Genomic DNA, 23,889 nt, shown 5'->3' with positions numbered 1-23,889 from the left:
TTTGATATTTTTGCAAAAAAAAAAAAAAAAAAATTGCTCTTTTTCAACTTGCCCTCTATTCAAAAAATTTCCAAATTTATTGGAATTGACCAGGACCAAATAATTGTTGACCATGGTTTGAGTTTCATTTTTTTATTTTGAAACTTAGTTATCTGAAAGAAAATCCGACCTAATCCTCGGGCATGTCAGACCCCCTCCCTCTATACGTATTGTATAATTTTTGGGATAAATCCCCAAGAGTGACCTGTAAGGGAGTGACTCGAACTCAATACCTACCCTTGTAGGGTTCTTATTCATTCAATTTAGACATAAAACTAAATCTTAGTTACATGTTGTTCATAAAATCCAATTTTTTTTTTAATTTGTGTGCCATTAGACTTGAAATTTAATTTATTTCAATTCAATGACTTAAGACTTGGATAATTTATCGAATTGATTTTGGATCAAGCATATTCTCGTATGATTCGTTTGGGTCTCGGGGTTAATGATTTGGGGTCTATTAATGATCCTTTATTACTTATCGGATCGGTTTGGGATCAACCATTTCGAATCCGATCCATTAACAACCATAGCTAAAATTATTAGAAAAATCCAGCTCATGAGGGTCACATGGGGATAATTATCTGTAAAAATTAAATGAAAATCTATAGAGAATCTTTCAATTAATTAGGTTTTAAGACTAATAATAACCTAATTATCACTTCTCCTAAACCAATTAGTGCATCCAGCGAAGCATTCTACGGTCTCAATTATAGGAGCGAGAAGGCAAAATAGAAGGATTATTGACAATTTGACAATAATTCAATGGTCAGATCGTAATTAATCAAACTTTGAAGGTATATTTTTACAATTATAAAAATATTTATGAATTAATGCCACGTTTCATCATCTCATTGGCTGAGTTATGAGAAGCGAACCATAAAGAAATGCAGCTTTTTAAGTAGCACGCAGTCGTAAGGACCTATCCATGAACATAGCCGCACAGGATCGGGTGCATTTGTATTTGATATTAAACATTGTGATCAAGACCTTATTAATTGACACGTGGTGTTTTTAGGCCCACATACGTTATGATTTGGATTATGGATCAGTCCTCAAGATCCAATCCAATTTAATAACTTTGAATTTGGATTGAAGATTTGGGCTCCAATAAAGATCCATATGAGAACGATCAGATTTGATAATCTTTCTGATCTAGTTTGGATCAATCATGACTCGATTTGATAGGATATACACCATGAAATTATATTCGATCGAATTTGATTGTTATCTGATCAAAGTAAGATACTGATAAAAACCCGATACCATGAAAAAGTTTGTGGAGTGTTGATATCACGACTTGGGTTCAAAGTCGTTAAACCTTAACCATTGATAAATGTGTTCGATTCGATTTCAATGGGTCGGTCTAAGATAGATCCTGATCCGATCCGGCCTGATCCATTAATTACGCTTGAATTGATGACTTATAGCCATTTGATTGAACTATTTTTTATGAATGATTGATTTCTAACCATTGATTCACTAATGAGTATGATTTGAAATTTTTTGAATAAGGCCAGTTACACGTGACACATAATAGAGTTGTCCTTATTAATTTTTTATTTTTTATTTTTGATAAAGACGTCTTTATCGTGTGGTGGGGACCACAAGGAGTGGCTCTGTCGACGAGGACGGGATGCAGACACGCCTGCGCGTGGTTCCCGGCTGTGGTGCAGTTATTTTACTTTCTCTCTGCCCTTTCTGAATTTTCCCTTTTTAGGTCCTTTTGGGCTTTTTTATTTCCATCTTTTAAGCCTTTTAGAATATTTATAAAAAAAATAAACTTTTAATTTTTTATGTAATTAGACAGTATCGTGTCTCACACCGATATGTTTCGGTTTTGTATCGGATCGGATGATTTATTATTCATTCTATGCCCCGTTTGGTATCTACATACATGTATGTATCCCTCCCAAAAAATGGTTTAAATACTCAATAGGGATCGAGATGACTCGACAAATCATTTTGATCTCAAAGCCATTCGAGTCAGATACTAAATGATCTAACCTACGCCCCCATCACAGAACCATAGATCATTTGCCTCGGGATACACAAGAAAAGATCTATGATTCTATGTATCTCGAGACAAATGATCTACAGTTTTGTGATGGAGGCGTTAGAAAATCATTATTCATTTTAGAAATATCGATCGAATTCTAAAAATTTTTGACTGAATTAATTTTGTTTTATGTTTTTAATATAAAATAATTGACTGTTTTATTTATTATTTATAGAAATAAAATTTTGTGATTGAGCATCTATTAATATATCTTGTAATGAGAAAAATATAATTATTTAAATATGAAAATATATATTAACAAATCATTTTAAATCAATTTTAATAATTTGACTTAGTCAAAATGAGATAACTCGAGCTAATCAACTCGATATATCGAGACCATGTACCAAATTCTAAAATCATAATATTGGGGCCATTGTTAATGGGTCCTACTTAGGGATTTTAGGTCAAAGATCAATGTGATCAAAAAGCTGTCCAATTACAGTGATTTTGACTTAGAGAGTGTTCTTGGTTGATTATGATGATTTTTGTCTCGGAAGATCTTTTTGGTGTGACCTGTTTGAATATTTTGTCTTGGCACATGCGTTTTTATTCAATTTATTTTCACAAGTAAAATTTTACGATCTTTTGTTGAATTCTTCGAACAACAAAGTTCCAAACTTCCATGAGGGCACAAACAAACATTTGCAAAGATTTTCTAATAATTAACTAAGTAATAGGAAACTTATATTTTATAATGATTTGTAGAACATTGGGTCAAGATCTAGTAAGTCATGAAAAAAATGAAATCTCGACCATCAAGATATGAAATACAACTCTAATAAAGAATACATCATAGTTAGATTTCATGTTTCAATGATCAGGATTTCATATTTTTCATGATCCAACTTATCCAAACCCTAAAAATAATGGGTTGACTCGATAAATAAATTTACTGAGTGAAAGGCAAAGGGAAGGGCAAAAGATGAGTACCCTTTAGCCTAATAATTGGGACAAAAGGGTCCTCACTATAAGGGTCACATGCCCATACCATAATTACCTTACAAAATAATTAACTTGGAAGGCTGAGTGGTACCTTATATTGCCAAATTTGTTGTATTTGCATGAGGTATCAATCAATCACTGATGGTCTCTATCCAAAGACCCAACAAGGGACCCACCTCATTTGTAATTATTTCCATTGAAAAAAACCAAAGGGACCCACAAAAACATCCATTTCTCTTTACTTTATAGTGTTGGTGTAACAAACTCTTATTTTGACAACAATAATTTCTCCAATTATGTGTTAGTAGAAAATAATTTCTTTACCATGGTTACAACTTACAACCTAAGCCTATAAAAATAAATAATAAAAAATAAAAAAATAAAAATTTAGAGATGCCCTCCCCCATATTGCTGAATTTTGAGATACTCACCATATTTTCAAACTATTGACATGTCCTTTTGACGTCGATCTTTTCTTATAGACTAATAAGAATGGTGCAGTTATCCTCATCGTCAACTTGTATAAAAAAATACCTTGATTTTTTTTTTTTCAAAATCAATTATCTTTAATATTTTGAGTAAAATTTTGTATAACTATCTTCGATCTTAAAATTATATCTGCTTCAACTTTAAAACTTTGGGTGTAATGGTTAAGGCATTCCTCTAAAAAGGGAGAGGTCTTGAGTTCAAGAGTCCCTATTAGTCACTCATAAAGATTTATCCTTGCTTACCTTGTATATGTGGTTGGTGGGGGTAATGTTGCATGTACCTTGAGGGATTTGGACGAGATCTGTTGCTCTAAGAGACCAATTGCCTTGTTCTTACTAGTTGGGTTCACATGTTCGAAACCCACATCACAAAAAGTATATATATAAATCCTATCTTGCCTTTGAGAAAAAAAAAAAAAAGAGAAAAACTTTAAAATCACCAAGACAAGATAGGATTTTTTTCTTTTTTACCACGGGGAGGGGGAGGGGGAGGGGGAGGGGGGGGGGGGGGAGGGGCACTAAGTAAGGAAAATTTAGCGTGTCAAGGCCCACGAATTTTAGAAATCGAATTTCGATGGCTCATGACAAAAAAAAAATTGATGTTCCCTGATTCAACAACTTAGAACCGTTGAATTTCTCTTATCCTCCATTAATATGATGGTTTCGGCCCGTCAAAACAAAAAATTTGACATCTTAATCCATCGATTTTATCAAATTTGACGTTCTTGGATTGTCGAATATGACCTTTTTTCATGTTGGGAGGGGGATTGGAATTAAGAGTTTTTTTTTTTTTTACTAGAATTTGAAAATGAGAGTATTTAGGTCATTTAACATTAATATATAAGAGAAGACCGAAGTAAAGTGGGGCATGTCAACAGTTTGAAAATATAGGGGTATCTCAAATGTTCATCAAACCATGGAGGTGTATTTAAAGAGAGAGAGAGAGAGAGAGAGAGAGAGAGAGAAGGGACATGTTTTCATAGAGTAATGGCAACAAAACAACTCACCTTTTTTTTTTTGGTTTAGAAGTTGGTGGTGAAAGAGAGATAATAACCCTAATTGATTTAGAATAGAGAGCTAGCAAATCACATTCAACTTGAATGCCCACTTCTTTGTGCTTGGGGAACTCCATTGGTAGTGAGGAACAACAGCCATGTGGATAAGAATTTAAAATTATAGAATTTGTAGCGGTTGAGATATTAGAGATGATTAGATGATGTGATCTCCCATTCTACATCAATGGGTAAAGCTACTTTTATCTCTCAAAGTTGATAGAGAGTTTTTAAAACAAAGTCTAATAGTGGATGTACTACTCATAATCATCTCTCAATCAAAATATCCCATAAAAAGGTAAGGTTAATAATCCCTCTTTAATCTCATCATAAAGCTTTATAGTGATGTTTAAATAGCGAATGATTGACGTGGATGCCACCACTTGACTCTACTTGGGGCCCTAACTTGAGTTTTTTTTTTTTTTTTGGCGTATGTTGAGCCCCTGTAGACCTATAATTGACTTTTTTTAGGCATATGTACAACTTTTAAAGGTATTTTCATCTTTAAAAAATACATATTTTGCTCTATAGGATGTCATTTATATTTCAAGTTCAGAAATCCTAAAATTTGTATTGTATTTTATCAATAAAGAATTATTATCTCCTGCCGTGAATGTAGATAATTTTGTCGAACCACATAAATATCTTTTTTTTTTATCTGTTTGAATCTTCGTAGTTTATCAGTTTTGAACGATCTAAGGAGCTTTTCCACAACATGTGTGTCCATCATGTCAAATGGAATTAATACAACATCAATGGATTCAAATTTCTTTGATTTAATGATCATCTTCATCGTCATAATAAAAGCCAATTTTCAAAAGGATAAAAAAAAAACTTGGAGTTGGATTGACAAATTCTATTCCTTCACTTATTATGTCTAAATCCATGGCTTATATAAGTGAAAGTGTATTATTATATGCTCTTCTTATCTCATGCCATGTAATTTTGGATCTTCTTCTTGCTCTCTTAAAACCCTCATCCGTCTCAACGTCGTCATCTACCATAAATAATGTCTTTGAAATCAAAACATGTAGGTATGATATAAATTTATTTGATTGATAGCTTCATAATCTCTAGTAATCGTGAAATCGATCGATCAAAATCAAATTTATAACAGCACCAAATCCGAGTATCAATAGTATTTCATCCATGTTATATGTAATGTATATTTTAATATATAATCACAATCATCATCGTCGCGTTGATTGAATATGTTCCAAACCATAAATCAAATATGATTTTTATGTATTGGATCTGACCCACTCCATTTAATGCCATATTCCCCCATTACACATTTCTACATTAAAATCAAACAATTTTTAAATTTTAAAATAACCCATTTCCCACAATATAGATGCAAACAAGACCCAATGATCTCATGATCCTTCAAGGCATCATTAGTTGACTACCCATTGAACTTCAAAACCTTTCATTGGCTTTCACATTATTCTCTTACACTGATAGTTGATTTGTTGTTTGATATTTTCAACTATTTCATATATAAAAATAAGATTCATTTTGGGTGTAAGATCTAAGATTCCTTGCTTTTAAAAGTGACACAAACGACATCCCTTTGGTGTGAATTAAAGTAATGTGGGATGAGACGTGTACATCACTTACTAATGTGTGTTTTCAAGTCTACCTAATGCTGTCGCCCACAAGGACATACACTCTCAAAATATAAAACAAATAGGTTGGCTTCTTGTAAGCTTCCTTTCCGTTATTTTAAGATGGTTTATGTCATCCCATCAACTTCTTTTTTTTTTCTTATAACACAATGGGATGATTAAGGATACAAAGTGATTCTAAAAAATAGATGGATAAGATTTGTATATGTAATTAATTTACAAGTGACTCTGATTGTCATCTAAATCAAGTGGGTGATTAATCGGTAACTGTTACATCAAAATTAGGGTTTTGGTCTTTATTTGGAGAGTGTTTTGAGGATCTAATAGTCCAACGAATGTCTCCTTCGCCTCTAATGTGAGGGGAGGTGGGGTTATAGGCAAATGGTTGATCAAGTGTTGGGAACATTAAATGTTTGGCCTCCCGACATACCTTTTTGTAAGATGATTGTCACTAGGATTTGTAACTCAATTCATTGGCGGTCTGAGGTCCTTACATCTACATCTCTTTTCACATTTGTTTGAGGTGGTTGTGTCATCTAGATATCACATGGGCGTGTCCACGTTGCCTTCTGAAAACTTGTCAACTGTCAATTTGATCAGATGTGGCACATAATGCATGGGAACCATGCACACACACTAAACAATGAAATTAACCGTGGTGTTTGAGTTGTGTATAAAATTTAACTTTATTAACGACCACATTTATTGTGATTTCTTCTTTTTCTTTTTAAAAGGTTGACAGGGATAAAACAGACCCAAACCAATTACAACCTCAAGTAGAACAAACCTTTTTTTGCCTTAAAAGAGGATAGATACAAGATTACTAGAAAAAGCACAATCAATTTCAAAACAACCCATAATAACTTGTGATTTCTTCTTTCTTTCCAAATAACCTCATTGACATGGGTTTCTATTTAGTGATTAAAAAAATCACGCTCATAAGAACTCGCTTATGGGAATGAGAGAATGAAAGAGGAAGAAATCCAAGGTTGTTGTTCTCGAGGTTTATGTGTGTGTACGCACGCATAGATCCTTACTTGGTGTCTGATGGAAAATTTTGGTGTGACAATATAATTCTCTATTTAAATATTGAAAGCTTGGACAACTTGATTCCTATGGTTCTAGTTGACACATACTATCAACCAATATAATATTTCTAATATTAATTTTGCTAAGCATGTGAGGATTATCAAAGCTGGTAGAGAGAGAGAGTTATATATGTGGGACCCAATATAGTAGTGGATTGTGATCCATCTTTTAACAATCCAATAAATGGGCCTTAGGTAGAGTCAGCTTGATCAATCTTAACCATCTAATGAGTTGTGTTTTTAACTTTTTTAATAGAAAACATGAACCTTTATCATTATTGACCTTCTAGAAGAATATACAGTACATCCATGGTTTAACAGTTAGGCCCACAGAAGATAGACGATTCAGATTGATAAGAACATGCATCATGTGTAAGCTCTTACTTTACTATTAATCTTATTTGTAGATTTTCAAATAATCTCGATTGACTTTCATTTTATATCTCATCAAGACTTTCTAATTTCTCACACAAAATCCTGACCACTAAAATATAAAAATTAATGATCAGGATTTATCCTAGTGATATGTGGTTTTCTAGTTTTTTTGTGATTCATGGAATCCAACTCATTTCTCCAATGGGCACCTCGTCGTTTTTACATCAACATGTTATTTCGTAAATGTCAGTAAGATTATTTAGACATACCCTCGTGTTTTCGAACTAATGACATGTCCTTTGACCTCAGTCTTCTCTTATAGAGTAATTAAAAATAATCTAAATAAAATAATGATTTTCTGACATATAACCCCTCCCTTCCCCTCATCATAGAATTGTAGATCATTTGCCTCTGGATACGCAAAATTATACATCTTTTTCTTGTGCATCCCGATGCAAATGATTCACGGTTCTGTGATGAGGGCATCAAATTATCACAAATCATCTAAATGATACCCTCATCTTCAATCTCTAACCGGGAAAAAAAATACCCTTGATTTTTCTCCTAAAGTATTGTTGTCTTTTAAGTTTTTCAACCGAATTATTTTTAATCTATACAACCTAATTTTCAATCTATCATTTTCAACCTTGCTTAACCCTTTCTACAAAACCATCAAATTCTCTATTTGAAATTTTATCAATTTTCTACTTTTTCAAAAATTCTATCTTGCCTTGTGTTTTAAATGTTGAAATAAACAAAATCTTAACATTGGGGACACTGATTTTGAGAAAAAAAAAATTCAAGGGATTTTAATAAGGGATTGAAGATGAGGGCATTCAAGTAATTTTATTAGTTATCAAAGAAGACCAAGGCCAAGGGGATGTCTTCAATTTCAAAACATGGGTATTCCAAATATTCACCAAAATGTAGAGTTGTATATCTAAATCACCCTTACCAATATATATATAAAGTCATGATAATCTGACACCCTCATCACAAAACCATAGATCATTTGTCTCGAGATACATAAAAAAAGATTTATGATTTTAAGTATCCCAAGGCAAATGATTTACAATTTAGTGAGAGAGCATAGGCCTGACAGGGTGTTGGAAAATCATTAGTGATATATAGACTATGTTGCAAAAATAATAATAATTAATTGGTAAAACTCCAAATCATTTTCTGGTTTATACATCCAAAGTTAGTTCTATATTTCATTGTTGATAATTGAACTTAAATAATAAAAATGGTCCCTTTCAAATAAATATATTCTACTAATCAGAAGCAAATTAAATAACAAAATTGGGGCAATTTTTTCAACAAGGTCCTTGTCAAAGAACTATATAAATACTATTTCTAGTAAAAAACTACTAAATTCCTCTATTTTTATACTTGCAAGCCTCCTTCATTCATGAGAGCTGCTATTGGCACCCCAAGTTTTACTTATTACACCCCAATTATTTTATGTTATTTATCACATCCTAATAAAAGATCAAAGTACACCCTTCAAACATAACCAAACTTTGGTTCAAATTAATACTTCGACATTACAAAGCATTATAATAAATTTAAACAACTTCAACAGTTATTTACAATTAGGATTAAGCTCATATAAAATCCTAAATCTAACAAAGTGAAATCTAAATAAGAGATAAAGAGTGTTTCTAGTGGCAACCCAATTTTTATTTTCCTAACCATTGACTTATTTTTTAAAATTTTTAATTGGGGTGTAATAAGCAAAAGTTGGGGGTGCCAATAGCAGTTCTCTAAGCTATTCATGGGGTGAGATGTTGAGGTCTCAAGAATCTTATTAAATACACCTAAAAAAAATTCTACTTAACCAAAAGAAAAAAATTTGAGTTCCTGGACACACAAAAATCGCTCAAACATAACAATGTCGCAGAACAACATTAAAAAAAATCTGTGTGTGAAAATTGGGCGAAGCAGACAAAGTAATCCAAAATGATTTTAATTTCGAAGTCTTTACATAGTGTGACAAGTTATACAACAAATCTAGACTAAGAACAAAAGCTTTGGATCTTAGCATAAAACATTTCTCCACAAGCACAATAAAGATATCGTATGAGTTGCCTATTGAGCCCTTGAACCCGCTGTTGATCAAACATCTACGTATGATTCCTATTGGTTTTCTTGAACAACACAGCCAAAGAAGCTTGGCTGTCCAACACTAGATTTGTGAAGAAAGCAAGCTTACCTTGCAGAGAGAATATACCAAGAAAGCACACAAGTTATCTCTTGCCAAATCTCAAGCACTTGTTATGTTTTGTTTCGGTAATGGTTGGATTTGGAGGAACTGCTTGCTTTGTTTGTTTTACGAGAGAAAGTTTCTCCATTGCGTTTACAAACTTGCGTAAGTGCTTGATGTATTCAGGATAAGTTTCGAGGTTACAATGCCCACCACCTTTGACCCATAGGGGTTCGTATTTTTCTTTTGATAGTTCCCATAAGCGTTTGCCGTGGGACCAGTCAACAATATCGTCGTTTGTTCCCTGCAAAGAAACCATTAACATCTAAGCACCATCACAAGCAACAAAAATTTGCTGATGTATGATAGCTTCGACACACTTTAAATGGGCTCAAGCCAAAACAAAGAGAAACAACAAATAACTATAAAGCTCAACATGTTGACAAATGTTGAACAACTACAATAATAATGTATATAAAAAAATAAAAATAAAAAAGTGAAAATTGAGCATTTCAAGACAATCTGAAATATTCACAAAACCCATGTATTCTGAGGTTTTTCTAATGGCAACTTGAATGGTTGAAATCAATTATTCCACATTTCTCTAAGAGATTTAAGGGTGTTTTGATGCAAGGATGCCCAAGATGGAAAAAGGGAATTTTACACATACAAACACGAGTCAACAAACAAGACAGAACAACACGTGACGGGGGGGGGGGGGGAGCCATGTCATACCCAAACAATCCCCTTAAGTTAGATTTATACCACGTAAAAAATATGCCAACTTTATATCAAACTTCTGATCTTTTACGTCGATAGGTCCTCTATACTCCTTCCCTACTTCACAATCACCATCATCAAAACCTTATCCCCAATAAAATTGCAACATATACAAGGAGATAACTCACACATAAGCTCATAAAACTCACCCACTATGTAATGATGCACCAAAAATGACTAACAAGGCCTGAGTAGCCCATGATAACAACCATACAACCTTATTAACTAGTAAAACATTGCATTATTTTTTAGATTGAATTAGAATAGGAGAATCCAAGGAAGTATTGACATCATGTCAACAAATCGAAACCTTCAATGTTACTTCGAGACAGGATATGCTAACTTCCTTCTCAAAGCCAGATTACTCTATTTCTTTTGGAAGAGTGATGTTTCTTTTGTATGATTTGATGAGAGTTACATTTGGATATGGATGTATTATGTTTTAGTAAATAATCACTGTAAAATGAAGCAGTCCCTTAAAGGATAATCACAAATCTCAGCAGAACCACTTCCATTAAGAGTCCTCAAAAAAAAAAAAAAAAAAAAAAAAAGTGTCATCATCACAATGTTATAATGCTCCATAATGACATTTTCTCCATGGTTGCATTATGAGAATTTTTCCCTGTTGGGATAGTGATCCAAAATCATTCTTTTCTTGAGGGTTTCTAGAGTGAGAGTAAGGTGGAACTAGGGAATAAGGGGTTGAGGTTTTCTTTGTGCTCAAGATACATCGTTGGTATCAGAGCTCAAGGTATTTGAAAGAAGGTTTTTTTTTAAATGACTAATAGTCGGTTTGAGGCGGAGAAGTTTGATGGGAAAATGGATTTTGAAATTTGGAAATTGAAGATGCATGCTTTGTTAGTGCAATATGGAAAAGATATGGCTTTGAATGGGAAAAACAATTTAAATTGATGACCGTTGAAGATTTGAAAGCACGAACTACCATTTGTTTGTACTTAAGGAATGAATAGTTATTCGACATTGTTGAGAAAAAGACAACAAAAGACTTATAGGAAAAAAATTAGAAAACTTATACCAAACGAAGTCTCTTACCAATTGATTTTTCTTGAAAAGAAAATTGTACTAATTGAGAATGAAAGAAGGGAGAAAGGTTTCAGAACATTTGAATGGATTCAACAACTTCATTTGTCACTTGAAACATTGAGGTGAAGGTTGACGATAAGGATAAAACGGTTACATTGTTTTGCATGTTGCTGGAGTGTTATGATAACCTTATAACTACGTTGAATTGTAGCAAAAAAGATTCTCTCGATGCATCGTAAACGAAGGTGATAGCATTTATCCTAACTTGTTCCTTTGACAACTTGGGATAAGTGCATAAACATCACATCCAAAAAAATTCAAAAGATATAATCACTGGGAATTTCATACCACTTCATTGAGAGTTTTGTTTCCCAATGCCACTGAAGGTGATCAATTAATGAGATAACAAATCAATTTAACCGCTTTCGCCCATAACTCTTTTTCTAAACCAGCATTGCTCAATACACATCGTGAACATTCCATCAAAGTACTATTCATGCTTTTGATGATACCATTTTGTTGAGGAGTATCAACATTTGTGTAGTGTTGAACTCATTTAATGTGAACTCTCTCCCATTATTCGTTCTAAAAACCTTGATGCAATGTCTCATAGACTTTTCTAATTCTACTTTGAAATGCTTATGTGCACTATACACATCACTTTTGGACTTGAGAATTTTGATCCATACTCTTCTTGAAAAGTCATTGATGAATGAAAAAAAATAAAAATAACATGCACCTCCATATGAGGTAGTTGGTGAAGGACCCTAAACATCCAAATGGATATATTCAAGTATGCATCTCGGCCTTGAATGTCCCCGTCTATGTTGTTTGCCATAGGTACAATGCTCACAAAATTCAAACCTTCCAAATTTTAGTGAAGGAATAAAATTCTTATTTATCAAGACCTCTATACCTACAACTCAGATGTGCTAACTTTTGATGTCATAGGTGAAATAGAAGTTCTTCATTTTCCACTACCGAATTTGCTTCCTCATTCATTATTATGCTTCCCAATAACTTGCATAAGTTTCCAACTCGAACACCTTTTATTACAAATAGAGCCCCTCTTGAAATTTTAGTTACTCCACTTTGCCCGGTAAATTTGTAACCATTCAAGTCTAGAGCAGGGAGAGAAATCAACATTTTCTTTAAATCCGACACATGCCTAACATCTTCAAGTCTTTTAATTGTCCATCAAACATCCTTAGACGAACCAAATCCATCCCAATCACCTTACTAGATGAATTGTTCCCCATGGATACCAACCCTCATTCACATGGCTTGTACGAGTCAAACTAAGATCAATATAAATACATATGGTGGGTGGCACCACTATTAAGAATCCAATTTTGTTGAAACATGGGTTTGTTAACCACCATCAACACCTCTTCTTCTAACTCAAAATAGATTCTTGAACTTGATTAGCTTCATCTTTGGCTTTATTTTATTTTCACTTCCCAAGCTAGAATCTTTGGATGAACCCAACTCCCTTCTCTTCCAACAATTCTTCTTTACATGGCCTGACTTGCCACAAAATCAACACGTATTGTTTTCATTTGTCCATTTCAACTTTGATCAAAACTTTGACTTGTTCCTTGGATGGTTTTTTTATGAACTACCTTGCTTAATCGATCTACCTCTTACCACAAGTGCCTCTCTTTTCGAATCGATTGAACTAACCAAAGACACCTTCTTCCTTAGTTCATTGACAAGAAGAGCACCACAAATCGAGAGTCTTCTTTACTACAACTCAATATAGTTACAAAGTTATCATACCACTCCAACGATGTGTAAAACAATGTAACCGCCTTATCTTCCCCCTCCATCTTCACCCCGACACTTTCAAGAGTCAAATGAGGTTGTTGAAATCATTTAAATGCTCTGATACCTTTGTGCCTTCTTTCATTCTCAATGAGTACAATTTTTATTCAAGAAAATCTGATTGATGAAAGACTTTGTTTGGAACAAGCTTTCTAATTTTGTTCATAAGTATTTTGTCGTCTTCTCTACGACATTGTTGAATAACAATTCATTCACTAAGCACAAGCGAATGTTAGCTCGTGCCTTCAAATCAAGATCCTCTCTATCATCATTGATCATCGATTTCAATTTCTTGTTTTTCCCATTCAAAGCTCTGTGTTGCCTTGATTGAGCAAATAAATTATGCATCTTCAACTTCTAAATTTCAAAATCTTTTTTCTAATCAAACTTTTCTACCTCAAACCACTACGAGCCTTTTAAAAGACCTTTTCAAAAATACCTCAAGCTCTAATACCAACCATGTATCTTGAGCACAAAGAAAATCCCAACCCCTTAGTTCTTAGTTCCACCTCAATCTCACTCTAGAAACTCTTCTAAGAAAACTCTAAAAAGCATCTCTGAAGATAAACATAGAATGCCCCCATAAAGAGAAAACATACAAGAGACCAAAATGCCCCCAACTAATTAGGACAAAAATGCCCACAAGAAAAGAGTGATTTTGGATCATTATCCTAACAATCCCAAGTTCACATCAAGATGGGATTGGAGCTAGTATTGTTTTAGGAGAGATTAATATATTCAGTGGAAATCCAACCATCTACTTCAGCTAAAAGACCATAAATTAAAAAGAAATTGAAAATTACCTTTTGGAATCTTAGAATCTTGTCTTCCACTTCAATAATTTCTCCATCTACCTCAAGTCTTAGAATTTTATTATCAGTTCTTCAAACATTGGCAATTCAATGGGAAAAGTTTGTATTTGTATGAACCACCTAACTCTAGATCATGATGCCAACCTATCTCCACCCAAAGAGCAATCTTCGAATATTACTCTTTTTTTTCCATTCTTATAGCTCTATCCGCAATCAATTGGACAAACTCTCTTTCTTTATCAATACATGCAATCTCTTCAAGAATGTTACTCTTCTTCACTTCTAATTTCCAAAACACCTTATATAAGAAATTGGTAAATTTCAACTCCATAATTCAAAACTTAAATGACCGGTCAAAAAATTTAAATTAAATGGTGATGGGGGGTTGTAGCAAGTTTATACATCCAACATTTAATATTGCAGGTTTATGGTCAGATTTTGGCATTGGAGTCTATTCTTGAAATGACATTGGAAATATGTTCCTCCCACTTAGCCAAAACCATAGATCTTTCAAGTTTTGATTTAATATGATTTTCTTGATTATAGCTTGTAAGAGTTTTTAATTAATTAAAAAAAAAAAAACCAAAACCAAAACCAAAAACTTGCAAGAGTTCCAAGGGGCATCACCTAGAGGAAGGTCCGTCAACACTTTCCTATCGATGAATCGCGAGCATGACGCTACTTTTATAGACTTCAACTCCATAAGAAAAACCAATGATATTGATGCATCCTCCCGGACACTAACGCATTTCCCAACCACCACCAACACTATCTAGCTCATCTTAAAATGATATTTTAAGGTTGTTAGCATTCGCCTGATGCCCACACAAATATGATCTATGTTCTTGCAAATGATATAGACTAAACATTTCACAATATCCCAGCATAACCTCCATGAAGTCACACTCCCAATTCACCGAAAAATGGATTAAATTTAAAGTGGGGAAGGGGGACAAGGTGAGATTTTGGGAGGATAGTTGGTGCGGCAGTTCGCCTCTAGCAGCTCAATTTCCGTCCTTGTACGCCTGTTCTTTGAAAAAGAACCAGTTAATACAACAGTATTTGATTCGCATCGATTCCAACTCTACTTGGGATTTGGGGTTCAGGAGAAACTTTAATGATTGAGAGCTAATAGAGATGGCATCTTTCTTAGATTTCCTGCATTCAGCTCATCTCAACGAAAGCGAACAGGATAGGTGGGAATGGTCGAGGGCTAAGGAATCGAGATTCTCTGTCAGTTCCTTTTACAAGTGCTTTATCCCCCTTGCCGAGAGATCCGTCTTCGGACAAATCATTTGGTCCAAGTCAGTTCCTTTTAAAATCTCTTTTTTTGTTTGGTTGGCTTCCCTTGGGAGGATTCTTACGTTGGATTAATTGATTGTTCGGGGGTGGATCACACCAAATTGTTATCCCCTTTGTTTGAGGGATGGAGAAACTGTAGACCATCTTTTAATTCATTGTTTCTTTTCCCACAATATTTGGTCAATTTTCCTTAATCTTTTCCGTATTCATTGGGTCTTTCCTTGTAAGTTCTGCTCATTATTAGAAGAATGGGCCAACAATGCTTTCTCATCCAGAAAAAAATTCTTTTGGGCTATACTTCCCTCGACTATTGCTTGGGGGGTGTGGAACGAGAGAAATAACAGGGTGTTCAATAATAAGATGAGAAGCCCTCACGACAGTTTTTTGGAGATCTTGGGCTATTTGTATCTTTGGTCCAAACAGAACATAGACTTTGGGGGAACTTCTTTTGATGGCTTTGTTTTTAGATGGAACTCTTTTTGTAACATTTGAAGATTTATTTTTTCTTTTTTATGTTGCTCTTTGAGAGGCCTCCTCAGCCTCCTTGTACTTTTTCCCCTTTATCAATAGATTATACTTATCAAAAAAACAAAAACATGCTACATAACTGTTAGAATCCTAAATTAGTTCACATTGTTTATGTTTTGTCCATAGTTTACATTAATTATAGTAAGAGGTTTACGATCTGCAAATGATTCAAAAATAAACAAGTTCCTCACAATAAATAACACTACTGTGATCACAACATAACCCTATAACAGAGCCAACATAACACGGTTATGCCCTAAGACACAAGTAGGTCCCTCACGAGTCGGAGAAAGGATTGTTAACCAACCAACTACTCCAAAAGACTAATATGTTGGAGAGGGGAGGAACTATGAATACAAAAGGGTCACGGGGCTTAACTGGGGTATGACACACTCGAGAGTGGAAGAAAATATAGACTCAACACTCCCCCCCTCACCCATAAGGGTGGAAAGAATCAAACTCGTGACCTATACGAACCTAGCACTCTAATACCATGTTAACCAACCAACTACTCCAAAAGACCGATCTGTTGGAGAGGGAGAGAACTATGAATATAAAGGGCTAAACTAGGGTATGACACACCCGAGAGTGGAGGAAAATATACACTTACCACTCACCCATAAGGGTGGAAAGAATCAAACCCGTGACCCATACAAACCTAGTGCTCTAATACCATGTTAACCAACCAACTACTCCAAAAAACCAATCTGTTGGAGAGGGGGAATACTATGAATGTAAGAGGGTCATGGGGCTTAACTGGGGTATGACACACCCAAGTGTGGAGGAAAAATACCAAGGATGTGTGTTAGTGAACTACTATTAAGACCCTACATTGACAAATCCCTATTAGAACCCACTGGTTGTGAATTCTCAACAAGAGCTTCATCGACACTAATAACCTTATAGTTCCTTCTCTTTAATTGTCTAGTTTGAAGCTTCACCATCATTAACAACATTGTAACAAGTTTACAACTTTACAACATTCCTACACTTTCTATGCCTTGGCTGAAGATATGGCAAAAGATGCAGTTTGAGTGTCAAAATAGAATTCAAGTTGTCGACCCTTAACAATTGGGATAAGGGGTAGATAAAGCTCATGATGATTATGATGATGATGTCAAAAAAATAAAAACAACCTTAATCATACAAGATGGATGATTCTATGGGCAGGTATAACCATAGTAGAACTTTTGTGGTCAAAGAATTTCTTAGCCGAAATACATCCTTGGGAATTCTAATACAACAATTATGAATCAAAATATAAAATTTAAATGAAATGACAAAGGAGAACTAGTATGGCTTTTGCAAATAAAATTCAAGAAAAAAACATCAATATTTATAGATTTTAAGAAGTTTCAGGGATCCCCACACCCTTTGGGATGGGATTTAGTCCCTACGGTCAGACACCCCAACCCTACGAAAAACCAGATGTTCTTAGAACTTCATAAGGATAAGATTGATTGAAATAATTTTGAAGTACTCATTTTTAAGCCATCTTTGTTTCATTGGTTTTGAATGGAAAAAATTTTAGGCACGGAATCAAGTTGAGTTTAAATTGGAATTTACATTTTCATTGGATGAATGAAACACGATTGATACCATTCATTCCACATAAATTTTGAGATGTCATCTATTTGATTGGCAGTCCAAAGTTCCCAGATGGGTGTCAGATGTGACAAGAAAAAACCCAATTGCAATGGCGCCCAAGCTACTTTTTGGCCTATAATTAAACCAGGATATAGGACCCAAGGCTTTGATTTTGACAAAAAAAAAAAAAAAACTCTATTTCACAAATAAATCTAAATCAGATGTAACCCAACTGATAAAGCTATGGAAAAATGTTTTTTAAACAAGCTCTTGCCCCTACATCAGAATCTCACTCACTCGAGCTATGAGACATCAAAACATCCCTATCTTACCCTAGATATAATTACCATGATTAGAACGCATGAATCTCAAGTATGTTTTAAGTTTTTATATTACTAAAGGTATCTTTAAATTTTTAGTTTGTACTGCTACAATATGTAGATAAGTTAAATAAGATATATGATGTTAGCTTATTTACGATACACACTGCCTGTCTTTTCTCCTAAATTGACACAAGCTTCTGCTTCCATTGTGTCAATTATTTCATATTGCTGAGAGTTAAGAGCCATGTTTTAATTATTTTCAGTTGATGTTACGTGTATAATATAGAAAGAAAGAAGGTCAAGATGATCAACCCAGAACAAACAAGGATGCAAATGCCCACAAACGCTCCAACAACTTAGTACTTGAAATGCTCCACACCCTGTCTCATCTCCCTATAAATAACAGTTTGAAAAAGTGCATTGGATGCATTCAACACATGAATACGCTAATCTACCATATCTAGTAAACCATATATCTGAACATATGACATGGTGTCCAACATGTCAAATTCTTAGAATATGGAATGCACTTGTTACTTACTTACGCACGCACTCCTTTGTCTCAATCTTATAACCCATAAAGAAAGTATCTCGAGGAAGACTTTACCTTGATTGATCTTCCTCCCTTTTCAAGCTCAACTTTATTATCATTCTCTTTTACCCCTTTCCAAGAATACCCCCTTCAACTTTACATATTGCCTTTTCCTCTTCTTCCTTTTTCCAATACCCCTCCAATCTTGTCTTTCCTCTTCTCCCCACTTTTCCAATAATATCCCTCTAATTTTGTTATCTTTTCTCTTTGACCCCCTTAATGCCAAAGGGGATGTCCTTCAATAATACCCCTCCAACTTGATTATATTTTCTCTTTTACCTCCTTAAAACCAAAGAGGATGCTCGTGCCGTTGGCAAACTTTAGTATATAATAAAACACAATGGTGGAACGTACTCCTTTGTCTCAATCTTTATATCCCACAAAGAATGTATCTCGAGAATTACCTTTTTTTTCTCTTCTTCCCCTTTGCAAGGATACCCTCAACTGTATTGTTTTTCCTCTTCTCCCCCCTTTCCAAGAAAATCACTTCAACTTTACCCCTTTTTCCAATAATGCACCTTAAATTTTATTGTCTTTCTTCTTCTCCCCCCATTTTCAATAATATCCTTCCAATTTTACTATCTTTCCTATTTACCCCTTTAATCCCAAAGAGGATACGGGCGAACACTAGTATATATATATATATAACATTGATAAACAACTATGAGACTCAGAAGAATTCGTGAAGCTATTTAGAGGAGAAATGGGTATGAGATGGCTAATAAATGCTAGATGCACGCCAACAACTTTACTTGTTTCTAAAGCAACAACAACAACTTTACCTTGTCTCTGAAGCAAGAAGCTGAAAGGAATACATGTTTGCCCACCTTCAAAGAAATATGAACTTGTATCCCAAAGATCTCATCCCTGATACAGCTTGTGGTCAAGTGGTAGATGTGGTTTAGGAACAAAACAAAAGAGTGACTCGGAAAGGAATTTTATTGGTGGAGGGTTTCTATATAGTTCTGCTACTTTTAAGATACTTTCTCACAATCCTAATTCATGTTCTTTACTACTTATAACAGATTGATCTACTTGTGACCATGGTTGTCCTTTGCCACATACTTCCCCAAACCCTCACTATTTATCCAATAATTTAATTATCACAATAACACTACCCCCCCCCCCCCCCCCCCAACACACACACCCTCTTTTTTTCTCTCTTTTCTCTTTGAGAAATTTATTACATCATAAATTAATTATTTCTAGAGATTTTAAAAGAAAAATCTTAAATTCTAATATTTGAGTTAGCTTCCACTGATTATATATCCCATCAAAAAGCTTTTCCTAGATCTTCTAATAAGAAATAAAAAAGGAAAAAAAATAAAATGTAAAGCTGACAACAGCCACTTTCAAAGTATTTATTTAACTATGAAAATGACATTTAAAATACTTCAAGATTCTCAATAATGAATGTAATGACGGAACTACAAAATCTACAATAACTTTGAAACTTTATCAACAAATGAGAAACACAATACTGACCATAGGATGGTAAACCAGTCCAACAATAAAAACAATGATAGACTACAAATATGGGTTCACAGCAAGCATAGGTCTATTCATAACCTATGATATGTGTTATGGTTTCCAAAGAAATGTTAAAAGAACCGTACTACAAAATAAAAATGTTAAAAGAAATGCACATATTAGCCAAAATAAATTGAAGTCTTACATGTATAACAAGAACTGTGCAGCTGACTTGCCGTATTTTGTCAATGTTCTGCAGAGAATGAATAGGTTTCCTCAACATATAATCAAGTATTTACGTGTGCATTGGAAGCAAAAAAAAAAAAAAAAACAAACTTCATCAAGACTTACTTTAAAAATGTCGAACCAGAATGTCATCTTGACAGGATACAACACCCGTATGCCTGAAAGGATTGCACTATGAAGGACAACGGCTCTCAACCGTGGTAGACGTGCAGCTAAATGTAGCGTGGGCCCACTCCCAACAGATTGCCCATAAAGAATTACATCCTCCTGTTTAATTCCATACTCTCTTTTCAAGCAATTATAGACCGCCTCTATGTCATAGTATGTGTTGAACTCAGATGGCTATCATCATTACCACAAAAACTACTTAGTAATAGATAAAGATAGGGGAGAAAAAAAACTATTTTCTTCATTCAATTTTTCCTTTGTTCTAAATTATAAAAGGACTCCAACGGACATTAATTTCACACCCAAACTACATTTTCAAAATCCAAGTGAACCATATTATCAAATGTGTCATAAGTATAGCTTACTTTGCCGGTGGAAGCTCCATATCCTGAATAATCATAACTGCAATAAATCAGAAGATAATTCGTCAATAACAAAGAAGAGCTTCCTCTTGGTAGTAATTACATCATATACCAAAGCCCACAAAGGACACATAGTCAAGTCATTACATCAACCTCAAATTAATGTAAGAAGTCATTCAAGATTGGGATACAAAGTGGACATGTGAAAAAAAAAAAATCCCTACCATTACTAACCCTGTCAACACAACATATATATGGATTAGACATAATCCAAATGGGTTTAGTTTATTTATTTATTTATTTGATAAGCAAACGGACGGTTAGAGATTAGAAATTAGTGGACGAAGAAGTGTTGGTCCTTGGTTGTGGTATCAACAGCCACAAACTTTTACCAACTTAGCAAGCTGACACCTTCAAAAAAGGTTTAGCAACAACAACAAAAAGATTAGCTAACATAATGTTGTTTGTGAGATGTCTTGTATTCTGTTGCACTAGGCAGATTTCCAGGGGCGGGGTCCCATTGACCTTAAGGATTCTCAATTTTTGGGGAGTTTCTTATTTGGGGGAGATTTACATATTTTATTAACTCCCGGCTTTATAAATAAAGATATCTAGGGCTGTAAAACGTATGAGAAAATTGTGGTCGTTCTTATTCTGTGGATGTAGGCACACTACCAAACCACGTAAATCCTTGTGTGTAATTGTCTCTTCGCAATTTCATTTTTTCACACATAACCGGTTTGAATGGGTATGAAACCCATTACTCCAAATGTTGATATGGGTTCTAAACCCATTATACCAACAAATCCACAGCTGTCTCAATAAGCATCCTTAAAAACCCTATTGCTATCATCTCCAATATCTCTAAGGCTATAATTTGGGATCAAACATAAAATTCAACTATGCTTTCAATTGAACTGAATTCATCATCAAATTTAACCAACGCAACGTGACATCAATGGTTATTAGGCCCACAATGTTAGTTTATGGCCCTAACTTGAGTTATTTTTTGGTGTGGGCCTTTTCGTCTTTAGAAAATGCGTGTTTCGCACTTGGATGCCATACATATTCCAAGTTCAGAAACCCTAAAATAGTATTGTATTTTAGCAATTGCCATCAATAAAAAATAATTATCGCAGTCATGGATGTAGGCACTCTTGCCGAACCACGCAAATCTCGTGTTTGGTTTTCTCTGCTTTGAATCTTCGTAATTTATCAATCTAAGGGAGTTTTTCCGCAACACACAGTATAAACATAAATATATTTGGATGGCTAACAATTGCACCCAAAAAAATATATTATATGAATATCACAAGTCCCAATTTGCAAAAACAAAAGCAATATAAACAAAACCCAAGCTATGCTCTGCTAGCAAAATTGGTTAATACATCACATAGCAAACAAACAATAGTTAATGGTTCCATCTCAGCTTACCAACCAGAAAAAAAAAAAAAAAAAAGACAAATCATCAAATGGGTATTAAACACAACAAACCTCACAAATACAAGAACCGATCTCAAGCCTTTAAAAAAAAAAAAAAACAAACAAACCAACTTAGAACACAAACATCAAAACAAAACCCAGATTTCAAAACAACAAAAAAGAAAACAAGAAAGAAAAAAAAATTAAATTAAGTAAAAAATACCTCATAATATTGACACGAAGGTGTGCTCTGAGCTATAAAATTGAAACAGAACCAGAACAAGTAAAACCCATCTTAGAGCACAAACATCAAACAAAACCCAGATTCCAAAGCAACAAAAAGAAGAATAAAATCAAAATTAACCAATAAATAAATAAAAACCTTCATAATATTGACAAGAAGGCGAGCTCTGAGCTCAATAAAGATCTCAAAAAATTAAAACAGAACCAGAACAACCAAAACCCATCTCAGAACATAAACATCAAATCAAAACCCAAATTCCAAAACAACAAAATAGGGAAAAAAAAATCAAAATTAACAAAAAAATACCTCATAATATTGACGCGAAGGTGTGCTCTGAGTTCAATAAAGAGCTCTTGCATCTGACCCAAGTCAGCAGCGTTTCCATGAGAATATAAAAGAGTAAATCTCCCAAGTGGGTGTTTCCAAAACGTCGCAACGATCTTGTTTCCTCCCTTTGTATCAACCAAATGAACATCAACGTTCTTATCTGCCGAGACTCCAGAGAACAAAAGCTTCCCATCTCCCTCTCTGTACACATCATATGTTGGTGGGTCTGGTGGAAAAAACGCGAATTTCGCAGCAACACTTGATGTTACATTGCCCATTAAAACAAAAATAAAAAAAATAACAAAAACATCAACTACATCTCCATTATCGATCTCTGAAGCTCCTCTGTTTCTACACACACACACACACACACACAGAATAACGAGTGCCCAAAGAAAATTAACTAAAAAAGGTGGGTTTTTTTTATGATTTTGATTAAATACAAGTGGCAACAGATGGGAGATTAAATGGGTAGAGAAGAGAGGCAGAAAATGGATCCGATCAAAGTGGGGTGAGCTGGAAGGACTACTGGACAAACAAAGAGTTTCAGAAATTTAAGAGATGGGGGGGTCCTTTGGGAAGGGTGATGGACGGTTGAGATTCGGTCAAAGGCTGCTGGAAATCAGATTGAGTGAGAGACAGAGAGAAATTTTTTTTTTTACAGATTTGAGTCAGAGTCAGACATTCATTCTTCATTTTTTTTTTTTTGCTTTGTTTGCTCAGCCTATATTGTGAACAACGACGACGGTTGGTTGGTTTGCTTGCTTTAGATATTTAGATATTGGAGTTCTTAAAATTGACCTTTTTAGTGGAAATAATTTCATAATTACCCCTACTTAATTATGGGCTAATAAGCATTAGGAGCATTAAAATTGGAGTTTCTTTTGCCACGTGGCATAATTATTTTGGGTCAAAACTGCCGGATGGGGTGACATTGAGACCAGGAAAAGTCGTGAGTGACCTCAATCTATAATCTCA

At 34.2% G+C, this 23,889-nt stretch overlaps 1 protein-coding gene across 1 annotated transcript; it reads right to left on the bottom strand.

Moving 5' to 3' along the window:
• Positions 1–9,627: 9,627 nt before the first annotated feature.
• Positions 9,628–23,643, bottom strand: LOC147392694 (uncharacterized). Its single transcript, XM_086455447.1, has 5 exons — positions 22,891–23,643; positions 20,922–20,958; positions 20,494–20,730; positions 20,348–20,395; positions 9,628–10,184 (listed from the first exon to the last, which is right to left on the bottom strand). Exons 1-5 carry the CDS (start codon positions 23,187–23,189, stop codon positions 9,924–9,926), a joined length of 882 nt encoding a protein of 293 aa, XP_086311573.1. The 5' UTR covers positions 23,190–23,643; the 3' UTR covers positions 9,628–9,923.
• Between the last annotated feature and the right edge of the window lie 246 nt (positions 23,644–23,889).

This window comes from Akebia trifoliata, chromosome 10, assembly GCF_017979445.1.
Source record: "Akebia trifoliata isolate Shusen 1 chromosome 10, ASM1797944v1, whole genome shotgun sequence".
NCBI lineage: Eukaryota > Viridiplantae > Streptophyta > Magnoliopsida > Ranunculales > Lardizabalaceae > Akebia > Akebia trifoliata.
The sequence above is the reverse complement of the archived record's forward strand: the minus strand, read 5'-3'. Positions and strand labels throughout refer to the sequence as shown.

Bases quoted from the DNA above. Each gene is read 5' to 3' on its own strand.
- LOC147392694 (XM_086455447.1), bottom strand. From the start codon at position 23,189: ATGGGCAATGTAACATCAAGTGTTGCTGCGAAATTCGCGTTTTTTCCA. The intron at 20,959-22,890 runs GTATTTTTTTGT...GATTTATTGCAG, and splicing joins CTTCGCGTCAATATTATGAG to TTATGATTATTCAGGATATG. The intron at 20,396-20,493 runs GTAAGTCTTGAT...CATTCTCTGCAG, and splicing joins TCTGGTTCGACATTTTTAAA to AACATTGACAAAATACGGCA.